The sequence below is a fragment of the Eubalaena glacialis genome, chromosome 19 (genome assembly GCF_028564815.1).
Source record: "Eubalaena glacialis isolate mEubGla1 chromosome 19, mEubGla1.1.hap2.+ XY, whole genome shotgun sequence".
Lineage (NCBI taxonomy): Eukaryota > Metazoa > Chordata > Mammalia > Artiodactyla > Balaenidae > Eubalaena > Eubalaena glacialis.
This window is the reverse complement of record NC_083734.1, coordinates 48,034,384-48,048,889: the sequence shown is the minus strand read 5'-3', so window position 1 is coordinate 48,048,889 and position 14,506 is coordinate 48,034,384. Positions and strand designations below refer to the sequence as shown.

The 14,506-nt window shown below is 50.0% G+C and overlaps 2 protein-coding genes across 3 annotated transcripts in view; one reads left to right on the top strand and one right to left on the bottom strand.

The window, feature by feature from the left end:
- Positions 1-14,506, bottom strand: part of MRC2 (mannose receptor C type 2) — a 54,859-nt gene that overhangs the window by 23,657 nt on the left and 16,696 nt on the right. The window lies entirely within an intron of this gene.
- LOC133079896 (ubiquitin carboxyl-terminal hydrolase isozyme L5-like) lies at positions 10,812-11,410 on the top strand. The gene has a single exon (XM_061175615.1). It carries the CDS (start codon positions 10,892-10,894, stop codon positions 11,408-11,410), a length of 519 nt encoding a protein of 172 aa, XP_061031598.1. The 5' UTR covers positions 10,812-10,891.

Below are 14,506 nucleotides of genomic sequence, written 5' to 3'. Positions count from 1 at the left end.
CAGCATGATCTTTTAAAGATGTAAATAAGTTGTAAAAAAATTTTTTTAAAATAATATTGGAGTGTTGAAGGTCATAAGGAAAACAGCGATAACTTCAATAACATAATTTTTTCATGGCATGAAAAATGCCATAAAAAATCAAATTTCAAGTGACAAAAATATGTGTAACTTACTAGAGGCAAATAGTTCATTGCCTAAAATGAAAAGAGCTTTTATAAAAAATACAATAAATTATGAGTAAAATGGGACCAAGATAGTAGAAAATGAATAAAAGATATGTATACACAGCTAAAAAAAAAAAAAAGAAATGCAATTGGCTCTTAAATATTTGAAATGACAGCCTCTCTCATAGTAAAAGAAAAAGCAATATAAGTCAGATTAGTCTCTCTCCTGCCTTCAAAGGCAATTCATCATTCTGCAAATAAAATTCAAACTACTTACTATGAGCCACAAGACCCTACATGTTCTGGTCCTGCCTACCAGTCTGATCTCAGATCATACTACTCTCCCTTACTCAAGTCAAGGACCTCCTTGCCCCTTCTTGAACAGGCCTCTTTCCTGCCTCAGGGCCTTTGCACTGCTCCCTCTGCCTGGCATTTCACATTTCAAAAAAAGTCACATCTTTAGAGAGGCCCTCCCTGATCTCCCAATCTAAAGTGGTAACTACAGTTATTCTCTAGCATAATTCTCTTCACAGCATTTATTGTTATCTGGTATTTTTTCCAACATCTGGGTTATCTGTAAGTCTGGGCCTACTGACTATTTTTTCTGTTGATTATGGGTCACTTTTTCCTGCTGCCTGCATGTCTAGTAATTTTTATTACATACTGGACATAGTGGATAATGTTACAAGGAGTCTGGATTTTTTTTTTTTTTTTTTGCATATTGGACTTGTAGATGACATGTTACAGGGAGTCTGGATTTTTTATCTTCCTAAAAAGAATGTTGAGTTTTGTTGTGGCAGGCAGTTAAATTACTGGTAGATCATCTTGATCCCGTAGAGGCTTGGTTTTAAGTTTTGCTAGGGTGGGGTTGTTTGGGTTTTTCTGTTTAGTCTTAAGGTGTGGCCCTTAGCCTTGGGTTTAATCATAGACGAGGCCTTCTAGAGTTTTAAAAGAAAACCTTAGGCAATTACTAAGCTCCTCTAACTTGGTGGAACTTGAATTCCAAACTCTTGTTTCCTCAGCACCAGGCCGCAACTGCAATCTCTTCCTCCCAGCTGCTGTTTCTTGCTGGGTTCCTTAAAGCTTCACTCTGCCCACGCACAGTTTACGAGCTGCCAAGGATTTGAGGAGAATTTGTAGGAGGACATCTCCTGCCTTTCCAGGATTTTCCCTCTTGATTTTTAGCTTTTCTGGTAGCCCCACTCTCTGACCAGTAAAGATGTTTGAGGTCCTCAGACTGGGCAGCGCTCTCAGGAGGAAAAGCTGCTGAAGTGAACCCCTCACTCATCTGCCTCTTTCTTCTCTTTCAAGGACTGTTTCCTCCCCAGCATCTGTCTGGTTTTGATCGCCCCCAAACCACTGTATTTTATATTTTGTCCTTAGTCGATAAGGACTCTTGGCCAGAGAATTAGACTAATACAAGCTAACCTGCCATTTCCAGAACCAGAGTTCATGATCTGACCTGGTTTTATTTTCTGTCTCCCCTCTTGTTCAGAAGCTTCCAAGGACTTTATCTTCACACTATATTCCCCGGTACCTATGACTCTGCCCGACACACAGTAATACTTAACAAAATAACGAATGAATGAATGAATTTCATGCCTAAATAACAATCACAACCAACCCGTCTAACTTTCTACTCCTTCTCCCGGCTGCCAAATTCATTTTCCTAAAACAGAGCGCCCACATCTCCTATCGCTGTGTGTCTGAAACTCCACAGTGGGAAGGCCAGTGGGGAAGGACACTGGTCACTCTATTCTTTTGACAACACCAGGATGGGGGTCCTCTCTGGGCAAGACACGGGTGACTTCCTAAAGGACCAACGAGGGCGACTGCCACAGCTAATCCTCCCCCGGGGCCCTCACCCCAACCTTCCCTTCCGGCCCCCCTCCAGGAACCATAAACTGGCCCAGGACTTGATCCAGGCCTGTCTGAGCATTTGATTGGATTGGGCATCTGATTCTCAGAAACTCCACTCCAGCCAGGACAGTCAGTAATAACAGAAAGTGGCCCTTGGCAGGGGGTAGGGAACGGGCATGGGACCGGAAAAGGGAGAAAGTAGTGCTTGCTTTTATAGGTGCTCTTGGAGATGGGGCTGGACGTGGAACTCAAAACGTCACAGGCGCCCACAGCAGCCCAGGGGGACAGTATCTCCCCTTCCTCCCTGACCAGAAAACCCACGCGTGGTCTACATCAATTCTAGCCAAGCTGTGCGGTCGTAACAAATGGCAAATGAAGGGTCTGAAAGAGGCCCATGTGGTCGGGAGACGCCACCTTCTCACCACGCGGCAGATGAGGAAACTGAGGCCCAGAGGGGAAGAGAGCAGTATGCCCAATCGCAGTACCTTTCAAGGCCTCCGTTTCCTCCTCTGTCACATGGATCACTGCTGCAAGTCCCCTCCTCACTCTGCTGTCCTAGGTTCTGGGTTCAAACCCACATATCTACCTGGCGCCTGCTATGTGCACAGTATGTCCCAGGCAACGCAGGGAACACGAGGAAACACACAGCACCATCCTAGTTAGAGAACAGTGGGTTTGGACACAGCAGGACATGAGGGCAAACGAGCCCTTCAAGTCCAGGTGTCTGGGGGTGGCGGAGAGAGCTGAGTCTTCAGAGTCTGAAGTCACTGAGGACCCAGAGGAGGCAAAAGGTGAGCAATGCGGGTCACAGAACTGCCTCGGCGGCAGCGGCAGCAAATGAGGAAAGGATAAGGAATCTGGGAGCAGCGGGGAGGCTGAGGGCAATTCTCAGCGGTGGAACCCAGGGGCTTTGCTAAGCAGGGGGCTGGGGGGCTCTAGGGAGAGCATTTTCTACTCAGAGTCAAGGGGCGGGAGGAAGGAAGCTGTTTCTCCAGGGGCCAATGGAAGCAGAGATGAAGCCCAGTCTTGGCCGAGCTGGAAACGCTCAGGCGAGAGGGAAGGGAACCAGGCATTTTGAGAACTGCCTCTGTGTTCTTTGCATCCGCGGTCTCGGCGGGCACACAGGAAGCGGCAGAGGGAGCTCAAAGCGCGGAGGCCTGATGCCCCGCACCTCCCAAGAAGGTCCCCTCCAGCCCCACCCAGCTCCCTAGCCTCGCTCCACTCACTTGGGGAGCCTCAGGTGGCAGTGCAGGGAGTGGGAGTGGCCCTCACTAGGACCTTGGTAGGGTCCTCAACAAGGACAAAGATGACCCCTTGTATTTGGATGGCAACCACACCAACACCACAACACCAGGCACTCGGTTGTGGGCCACGATGCACTTGTTCAGGGAGTGAATGAATGAATGAGGCCAGGCAGGGAACTGTGCATCGAACACCAACTGCACGTCATTCATTCATTTGTTCAACAAATATTCTCTGAGATTCTCACAGGTGCCAGGCAGGGTGCCAGGCACAGAGGGTGTAAGGATGAGCCACCCAGATACAACCCAGCCCCTGTCACCATACGGGCTGGTGGGAGCCGGGCTCTGCATGGAACATACGGAGACGATAACGGAATCCCTGACCTCGTGGAGCTGCCCATAGTCTCTGGTCTTTGTTTTTGTCTACCTAGCAAACTTCCCACCCTCTTCCCCTTATTATTTATAAAGTATTTTCCTGCATCTCTAGCTATGTGAGTGGGCACGAGGCTCACTACTGGCCAATAATCATGCCTATCCCCCTGACTACAGTGATTGGCACTTAACTCAAACCATCCCCCTGGCTACAGTGATTGGCACTTAACTCAAACCATCCCCCTGGCTACAGTGATTGGCACTTAACTCAAACCATCCCCCTGGCTGCAGTGATTGGCACTTAAACAGGGCTGATCAGAGTCTCTCCTGGATCCCTGACGTCTCCTCTCTCTGTTCACGTGGCTAAACTGGGGCTGCCAACGGCCACGTTTCCTACCATGAGGAAAAGATCTTTCTGCTGTAAGCAAGGAAGAAGATAATATGGAAAGAGACGCAGAGCTGAGAGATGGAAGGAGAGGAAGTGAGTCCTTGTGGTGCAGAACGTCCAGCCCCAGCCCCTGGGTTCCTGCGGCTCTTCCTCCGCACTGTGCATCACTCAGGATCATTTGCAGCCACATTCTTTTTTTTTTTTTTTTTTGCTGAGCTGGTTTGCATCGTGCTTTTGTCCTTGTAACCAAAGAATCCTGATAAACACACAACCCTAGGTCCATGGACCAGTCTGGAACACTGGTCCATGCTCCTTACTCCCCTGGAGGCATTGTTCCAGGGTCCCCTCTGACCGTCAGACCAGTGATGGGCTTCTTGGGCCGGTGGCTGCATCTGGGCCACGTCAGAGGAGGTGCTTGGAGGCTGGACCCACCGCATCCTCTTGATCACATCTCCGGCTGCTCCCCCAGAGACTTTCTCATTCATGACAATGACAAGCATTTATGAAACACTGAACTAGATACTACGGGGAAATTAAGGATATGGCTTCTGCCCTCAAGATGTTTACAGTGAAGCTGGAGATGCAGAACTCACAAAGCAATCCATGAAAACATTACAAGCAACACATCAACAAGTGTGCAAAACAGTCAGATATAATTTATACCACATGGTTGGGGGTAAATGGATAGAAATGGATTTCCCAGGTAACTGAAGGAATCTTTCTGGTGTGGAGTCCATACTTCCTTGCTTCTCAGACATCCAGGGCATCACCCTGGAAATTTATTCCTGTGCTCAGAGGTAACTGGGTTTTAAAGCTATCTGCCCTACACTGAATAACCGCACCTCCTCCCTCCGGGTTGAGGGTCACTGTGGCCTCCTTTCCTTTCCCGTCTGCTGTAAGGTACACACAATGTGCTGGTCCTGAGGCTGCGTGCAGAGGCTCACAACTGTCTGTTTCTCGGAAGCAAACCTCTCAGCTGTCCCTGCAGCTTCCCGGACTCAGCCCAGCAGCAGAGGCAGCCAGAGGTCTGACCTCCGATGAGACGGCTGTTCCCCATCACAAGCTGAAGACATCACACTGAAGGAAGCGGAGGGGAAGTTCACTCCAGCACAGTGCCTGGTACACAGCAGACTCTCCACAAATATACTGAACGAGGGGCATGTCAAACAAAACCCTGAAAGGCGCAAGCAGAGACAAGGACGTGAAGGGTGTTCCAAGTTCGGGTAATGGCAGAATCAAAGACTGGGGACCCAGCGAACAGCCTGGCTCAGCTCCTAGAGAGCTGGGGACCAGGGACCAGCTGGCCAGCCTGGGGAAGCTGACCATATTTGGTCCCAGAGGGCGGGGCAGGGTGGCCTCCAGCCGCTGAGCCTCTCCCCTCCCCACCCGCCCCCCTCCCCGGCCATCTCCCCCTTCAGCACCCCTCCCCAGGCCACGCAGAGGCCAGGGGTCATCCCAGGGAGAGCCACGGCGGGGCAGGGTGGCCTCCAGCCGCTGAGCCTCTCCCCGCCCCACCCGCCCCCCTCCCCGGCCATCTCCCCCTTCAGCACCCCTCCCCAGGCCACGCAGAGGCCAGGGGTCATCCCAGGGAGAGCCACGGGCCGCCCGCAGGGCTGCCAGCCAAAAGGAGCAGCTGTTTTCAATGAGCCACTTGGCCCTGAGGCCAGGCCTGGAAATGTCCGAGTCAGCAGAAGCTGCCAGCTCCGCCCTGCGGAGGGGCCAACCCTGGGGACCGGGCATCCCACCCTGCGCCACCCTCTACTAGAGGCTGTGTCCATGTCCCTGCACGCACACTGGAACTGGGGGGAGGCAGGGCATTCCTTCCATGGAGGGCAGGGGAGTCACATGCCTTTGAGGCCCAATACCCTGCCCAACTGTGCAGCATCCCCACCAAAATCCTGGGCTAGTGTGGGCTTCCCCCTCTACCGTCCACCCTCCAGGCTTTTCACACTCTCCGGCCTCGTCCCCAGCAGCCCTTCCACTCCAGCCAGGCCAAACTGCTGGCCCCCCATCGCTTACAGAGCATGTGACAAAACCGAACACACAGCCCCACGGAGGCTCCGCGGCTGTCACACGCACGCTTGTGTGCAGTGTCTCTCTCAGTCTCTCCAGCAGCGGTAAACCTCCTCTCTGTTTCTAGAGACGCTCTTCTCCCCCCCTTAAAATGTCTGTGTTGCACGATGTGATATGCTGTGTTCTATTAAGATGTTAAAGCAAACTCTGGCAGAGAATGGGTTAAGAGATGGGCTTGTCACCTAATACAGGCAAGAGGATGGTGTGAAGGGGGGATGGGAATTCGGGTAAATTCGGAAAGGCAGCTTTCACCCTCCCACGGCTCTGCCTGGGTCCCCCAGGTGGTGCCGGCTGAGGGGAGCTGGCCGCTGGGTCTCTCGGAGACGCAAATCCTCACCCGCCCTGACCTTCCCCCCGTGGCGATTTAAGAGTGTTTGATCTCATGCCCTGCTGTCTTTTGTCTTCTCAGACTAAAGCATCACGATATTTTCGGCCTGTCCTTTCCCAGGCCCCATCTTGTACGAAGGCTAGGAAAGGCGGGGAGTGCCGAGCCCCATTTCGCCTCTAACCTCTGGGGGGACCCGGCACCCCTCTGCTCACGGGCAGCTCCCGCAGCCTCGCTCCCCTGCCTGGTCCCCACGTCTCTTCCTCTACCGGAGCATCCCAGGGGCGGGCCCACCTTGACCCCATCCTCCCTCACGCCCGCCTCCAGGACCCGAGGTGCTGGGCCCCGCCCGTCCTCGGAGTTCCGGGCCTTCGCGGCCGCTGCGCCCGCCCTCCGCCACAGTGCGCCCACCACCTAGGCCGTGCGCCCTCCTTCCGCGATGCGACCCCATCTCCCCGGCGCAGCGCGGCCCGGCCCGGGGCGTTTGGGCGCAGACCCCTCCCCCAGCCCCGCCGCGGCCACGAGGTCCGCCAGGCTCCCCAGCCCAGCTCTGCGAACCCCGGCTCGGCGGCCTCCGGCGCCGTCTGCTAGCCCGCAGCCAAAATAAACAGCCCAAAGCCACTTCCTTCCCCGGGGGGCAACTTTCACAACAACGGCCGGCTCCGGTCGTGGCAGGAAGTGGCCTTCTGGGACAATCCAACCTCACTGACCAGCCAGCGAACGGCAGGATCCAGCACCCGCGGCTGGGGCCGGGCCCAGCTCCGCATTCGCCTCTGGAAGGGAGCGCGCGTGGGTGGGGGCGTAGCCGTCCCGGCGCAGAAATCACGCGCCCGCCGCCCGCGCCCAGCGATCACAGCCGGGACAGCAGTGCCCGCCGACTCGTTAACGCAGGCCGCGCCGGCCTCCGCGGAGCCACACTTGTTTCACTTATCCGTGGGAGTCGTCAGCAGATTATTTCATAAAAGCACGGATAGGAGAGCCCCAGCCCCAGCGCTGGATTAGATGCTCCATACCTCTGATTTAGGATGAGTAAATGAGTGAGAGGATTTATAATAAAGGAGACACCGGGACAAACTGAGAGAGAGCAACTTTTAAACAATTTAGTTTGGGGAACTCCCTGGCGGCCCAGTGGTTAGGCCTCCTTGCTTTCACTGCGGGGGGGGGGCAGTAACTTAAAGCTAAAATACTAGAAGCCCCCCCCGCCCCCCTACTGCTTACTGCAGAGTCAACAGAAAGGAAGAAAAAAATCTCCTTTAGGCCTTTCTGTATTTTACACAGTGAAGTTTTTTTCAAACAAAGAAAGAGAAACGTGTGGAGAATTAAACTAAAATCTAATGATTTGTTTGTGAGAAATTGAGGTTTCAAATATAAACCATTGGATTCGCAAGAACTATTTTATGAACAATTTTTCTTTTTTTTTTGGCTGCGTTGGGTCTTTGTTGCTGCGCGGGGGCTTTCTCTAGTTGCGGCATGTGGGCTTCTCATTGCGGTGGCTTCTCTTGTTGCAGAGCATGGGCTCTAGGTGCACGGGCTTCAGTAGTTGTGGCTCGCGGGCTCTAGAGCGCAGGCTCAGTAGTTGTGGCGCACGGGCTTAGTTGCTCTGCGGCATGTGGGACCAGGGCTCGAACCCGTGTCCCCTGCATTGGCAGGCGGATTATTAGCCACTGCGCCCCCAGGGAAGCCCAACAATTTCTAACTAACAGTCTTTCAAGTAATAAAGAAAAAAGGGTAGGATCCCTCCCCCCACTTCACACAACACAATGAGTTCCTCATTGGCTAAGTGCCCCTTGAGGGCTCAGGTTCTATCCTCGGCCTCTCCATGTCCCCAGCGTTTGCCTGCCATAGTCTGGACTCACGGTAAATGTCGAATGACAGAATGAATATGAACTGGAGGGTCTTAGAATTCATCTTGTCAGTCCTTTAGAATTTGGAAACTGAAACACAGAAAGGTTAAGTGACTTGTCCAAGGACATTCAAACAACTGGAACCACGACCTTTCCATTAGGACTAAACCTTATTCAAGTCCCGAACAGCATCACCCCAGTATCTGCTTATATAAGTTGACCATATCATTTACTGTCTCATGTTGAGAATGAGAAGGGGAGTTACTAATAATTACAGCACTACAGCAAGCTTGAGCCAGGGCTGTCCCAGACATATGACCTATGTCCTAGGACATATGGTCACCCTGCACTTATGGAGAGAGACCACAAATAATGATACAAGTTAATGTTTACCACGCACTTGCTAGGTACCCGGCACCGGCTTCCCAGGCTTTCTCGTTAATCCTCACAGCAATGCTCAGAAATAGGTAAAATTCCTATCTCCATTTGACAGATAAGGAAACTGAGGTATTATATAACTAAGAGATCAATCCTCTTGATAACACAGTTAATAAGGGTCAGAGCAGAGATGGGAGACCAGGAAGACTGGTCAGTTCCAAACAACTATTCCAGGTACTTGAAACTGATAACCCACAGGCAAGTTGCATTTGGCCGTCACGGTATGTGAAAGAAAAGTGAGCGAGCATTGAAAACTGGAGAGAGTTCACATAAAAATCTGCATTTCCAGCTTCTCTTGGAAACATTGGGAGGCCTGACAATGCTGAGCCAGTGTGCCTGTAAGGCGCCAGTCGCAGTTTCTGGGTGGAGCCGCCCACCTGAGAGGGGGCTCACTGGTTTGCCACAGCCCCCACCCACCCCTTTTGCACCCCCCCCCCACTCCAACACTGAAGTGGAAGGAGAATGGCCATATGTTATCATGTTGGCACTATTGTTTTTATCAGAATGGAGAAACATTCTTCAATATCCTGGTCTCTGTTAAGAATGACCAGGGCTTCCATGGTGGCGCAGTGGTTGAGAATCTGCCTGCCAATGCAGGGGACACGGATTCGAGCCCTGGTCTAGGAAGATCCCACATGCCGCGGAACAACTAGGCCCGTGAGCCACAACTACTGAGCCTGCGCATCTGGAGCTTGTGCTCGGCAACAAGAGAGGCCGCCATGGTGAGAGGCCCGCGCACCACGATGAAGAGTGGCCCCCGCTTGCCACAACTAGAGAAAGCCCTCGCACAGAAACGAAGACCCAACACGGCCAAAAATAAATAAATAAATAAATAAAAATAAAGGAATTCCTTAAAAAAAAAGAATGACCAGAGGGTTGTGCCTATTTCAAAACCAAAAAAAAAAAAAAAAAAAAGTGTTGGGGGGGGTCCCCTCTAAATTAGGCTCCACTGCCCAGCAACCACAATGTCCCTGTGACTCGCTGCATTCCTTTCTCGAGACGTTTCTGAAACACAGCACAATATGATTCTGAGAAATCCTGACACGATTCACCACAAGCTTTTGCTCCACTTGCTGGCAGATCCATGACCTTCTGACGTGGCAACATTCAAGGAGGACTTGTTTGGTTCTCGAAGCAAGGCATGGCACTCTTTTTAAAGTTGTGATGAGAAAAACAACTCCTTGGAGTTGCTGCCTCGGCACTTTACCGTATGACAAACCTGCTCACACCCAGAGTCTGGACATTTAGATAAGGGTCTGAGTTTGGGATTCCCACGCGAAGTTCCTGCTTTGCTTTTTGGGGGGCACCTTTTAAAATAACCACTTAAGAGTTGAGCCCTTGAAAAATTAGTGACGGAGTAGGTGGGGGGATGTGGGGTTGACGAGCCAGTGCGGGTGTGCCGATCCCAGTGGCCGGCGGCGGATGGAGCAGTGGGGGAGAGGGCACGATGGGCAATGCCAGAGAGTGGTGCTGCGTGGAAAGTGACCCTGGGTCTTCACCGAGCTCATTAAAGCATTCAGTTGCCGAGGAGCCCAAGTAGAAGAAATAGGGAGTTCAGAGCCTGAGAATTTTGAAAAATTAAAGCCAGTTCATGGGTTGATTTTTCTTTTTTTTTTTTCTTTTAATTTTATTATTATTATTTATTTTTGGCTGCGTTGCGTCTTCGTTGCTGTGCACAGGCTTTCTCTAGTTGGGGCAAGCGGGGGCTACTCTTCGTTGCGGTGCGCGGGCTTCTCATTGCGGTGGCTTCTCTTGTTGTGGAGCACGGGCTCCAGGCGTACAGGCTCAGTAGTTGTGGCACGTGGGCTCAATAGTTGTGGCTCACGGGCTCTAGAGTGCAGGCTCAGTAGTTGTGGCACACGGGCTTAGTTGCTCCGCGGCATGTGGGATCTTCCCGGACCAGGACTCGAACCCCTGTCCCCTGCACTGGCAGGAGGATTCTTAACCACTGTGCCACCAGGGAAGCCCTGATTTTTCTTTTCAAGTGGCAGCAAGGAGAAGAACCAGCAGGCTCTGTGGTTCAGGACTCCAGACTTGACACGATATTTTTTGCCAAGCTGGTAATTAATAATGCTTGTGCTACTCAAGCCATAGTAAGTGTGTTATTGAACTGTACCCATCAAGATGTCCATTTAGGAGAGACATTATCAGGGTTTAAAGAATTTTCACGAAGTTTTGATGCAGCTATGAAAGGTTTGGCACTGAGTAATTTAGATGTGATTCGACAAGTACACAACAGTTTCGCCAGACAGCAGATGTTTGAATTTGATGCAAAGACATCAGCAAAAGAAGATGCTTTTCACTTTGTCAGTTATGTTCCTAGTAATGGAAGACTGTATGAATTAGATGGATTAAGAGAAGGACCCACTGATTTAGGTGCATGTCATCAAGATGACTGGATCAGCGCAGTGAGGCCAGTCATAGAAAAAAGGATACAAAAGTACAGTGAAGGTGAAATTCAATTTAACTTAATGGCCATTGTGTCTGACAGAAAAATGATATATGAACAGAAGATAGAAGAGTTACAAAGACAACTTGCTGAGGAGGAACCCATGGATACAGATCAGGGTAATAACATGTTAAGTGCTATTCAGTCAGAGGTTGCCAAAAATCAGATGCTTATTGAAGAAGTACAGAAATTAAAAAGATGTAAGACTGAAAATATCAGAAGCATAATTATCTGCCATTCATTACGGAATTCTTAAAGACTTCAGCAGAACACCAGCAGTTAATACCACTAGTAGAAAAGGCAAAAGAAAAACAGAATGCAAAGAAAGCACAGGAAACCAAATGAAGAAGATGCTTTGGGGCGTGTACACATTTCTGCTTCTGCACTTATTTTCGAGGAAACCATTAAGTATAAAGAACTTTGAGCAACATCCTAATTGACTCAGCACACGTTTGACAATAGTCCCAGTTGGTCTCACCTTCAGTGCATGGATTCATAACCTCTCCCTGCCTGCATCATATGCATGTGGTGCATATTAAATAAAAGTGGTGTTCAGAAAAAAAGAAAAAAAATTAGTGACCTCTGCCCCAACCACCTGGTAAGCACTAGGTGCCTGCTACCCTGCTCTCTCTGTTCTGCCCACTGATGAGCTGGGACTGAGGGCTGCCCTTCCCCTGGCCCATTGTGCCACCAACCCCCTGCCCCTCACCCTGTTTCTGGGATGTATAAGTAACAAATTGTTATTTTTACTTCCTCTGTGTTGGTTTACTGAAATTGTCCCTTCAACCAAAACAATCCCAGGGTTTTCACTTCCCCAAAGTGGCAGCTCGGATGCTGAGGAAGTACCTGCTGACCCCAATCCATGTAGGTGGCTTGTGCCTCCTCTAACCTGCATATTCTTCTTTTTTTTATTATTATTAATTAATTTATTTATTTTTGGCTGCGTTGGGTCTTCGTTGCTGCGCGTGGGCTTTTCTCTAGTTGCGGCGAGCGGGGGCTACTCTTCACTGCGGTGCGCTTCTCTTGTTGCGAGCATGGACTCTAGGCACACAGGCTTCAGTAGTTGTGGCACACAGGCTCAGTAGTTGTGGCTCATGGGCTTAGTTGCTCCGCGGCATGTGGGATCTTCCCAGACCAGGGCTCGAACCCGTGTCCCCTGCATTGGCAGGCGGATTCTTAACCACTGCACCACCAGGGAAGTCCTAACCTGCATATTCTTAATTGAACACACCAGCTCTGGCTTCTCAACACAAAAGTTAAATGAACTTAGAATCTTTTTCGCTTGGGAACCTTTAGGATCTCCCTAAAACTATATGTCAAAGATTAAACACTTGCTGACTTCTGCAATGACAAACCAATGGAACCTTCCTTACCCACACCTTCTTTGGAAGCACGGTGGAGGGCTTAGGAGGGTGGCTCTGGAATATGGACCCACCCAGGTACAAATCTCTTCTTGGGCCCTGGGGCCAGCTGCTTCACTTCTGCAAGCCTCACTTTGGGGAAGACACCAATATGACCAATCTCATGAGTTTCTGGGAAGATTAAGCAAGAAAATGCTTAAAGATGCTTTCTACCTTTAGCATTTGGTAATGAAAGGCCATTATTTTTTGTTTGTTTGTTTTAAATATTTATTTAGTTTTGGCTGCATCAGGTCTTAGTTGCGGCATGCGGGATCTTTCATTGCGACGTGGGCTTCTCTGTAGTTGTGGTGCACGGGCTACAGAGTGCATGGGCTCTCTAGTTGCGGCACCTGGGCTCTCTTAGTTGCCCCGCGGCATGTGGGATCTCAGTTCCCCGACCAGGGATTGAACCACGTCCCCTGCAATGGAAGGCAGATTCTTAACCACTGGACCACCGGGGGAGCCCCCATTATTGTTTATTAACATTGAAGGACCTCTGCCCGGATCAGGGCTGTGAGCTCAAGAGTCTGTTTCACAGCAGAGAGCCTGGGAACCAGGCTTAGCAGATGCTGCAGTCCGGATAAGAGGAAATGATAAGAGTAAATAAAGCCAAGGACTTGAGTGTTTAAGCTGCTCTTCAGAAGAATTAAAAGAAAAATAAATCCACAGTCCAGATGCAGAGTCCTCCCGCAATTCCCATGGGTGGGTCCCTGGCAACTATCATTTGTTTCTGACCTCTGAGCTTTTGGACCCTCCTCAGGTGCACCTGGAAGGGAGATGCAAGAAGAGGCCATGGACAGTGTGACAGGGGAAAGGGGGGGGGGTACTTCTGGGGAGGTCAGGGCAGCACGGGGTATGCTGCTCTCCCCGCCACATTCTGGTTCTGCAGAAATCAACTCCAAGGGCAGTCGTAAAGGGAAAATGAGGTCACAAAACACGCAGCTGGGAGTGTGGAAGGAGGTGGCGAGGGCCCACGCCGCTTGGGGTGGCAGATGCTGGGACAGGAGGAGGTGGGCAGAGTCTGCGTGGGCCCCTCGCTGGGACTCAGGCAGCCGCATGGCAGTGGGGCTCCAAGAATGGGAGGAGGAAAGGGTTGGAGCAGCGCAGGCTGAGAATCTAGTCTAGGACTTCAGGTTCTGATTCTGCCATTACAATGTAAATGACCTTAGGGTACTCGGTTTTCTTACCTGTGAACTGAGGGTGGGAGGGAGGGAGACGCAAGAGGGAGGAGATATGGGAACATATGTATATGTATAACTGATTCACTTTGTTATAAAGCAGAAACTAACACACCATTGTAAAGCAATTATACTCCAATAAAGATGTTAAAAAAAAAAATACCCTCCCTGCCTCTCTGCAGTCTCCTGGGGAGACCTACAGGGAGAGATCTATGGGGATATTGACATGATTCTTTTAGGGTCTCTCTCTCCCATTAAATGGTTCCTTCAGAGCAGGAGCATGTCTTATCCATTTATCTCCCCAGTTCAGGGCATACAACAGGTACTCAATACATGTGTGTTTTGAAATTTGTTAAAATTTGCCTTATAGCACAATATGGTCAGTTTTAAAAATGTTCCAAGTGTGCTTGAAAATAATTTGTAATTTAAAGTTTTGGAGCATAGTGACTATATATCTGCTTGTTGAATCAAATTTGCTGCTCACGTTATTTAAGTTTTTTATATCCTTACTAATTTTTTGGGGGGTGTCTACTGGTTCTGAAAGAGGTATCCTCTATCAGTGAATGACAGCAGTATGTTAAATCTCCTATTATGATAGTGAATTTGTCTATTTTTTCCCTGTAGCTCTGTTGCTCTATATAATTTGAAGTTAAGTGCATACAAATTTAAAACTTCCTGGTAAATTGGACTTGTTGATATGAAGTGCCCTTGTTTATTTCTAGTAACGCTTTTGCTTTCAAGTCTACTGTATCTGTTATTATATAATTTCCTTTT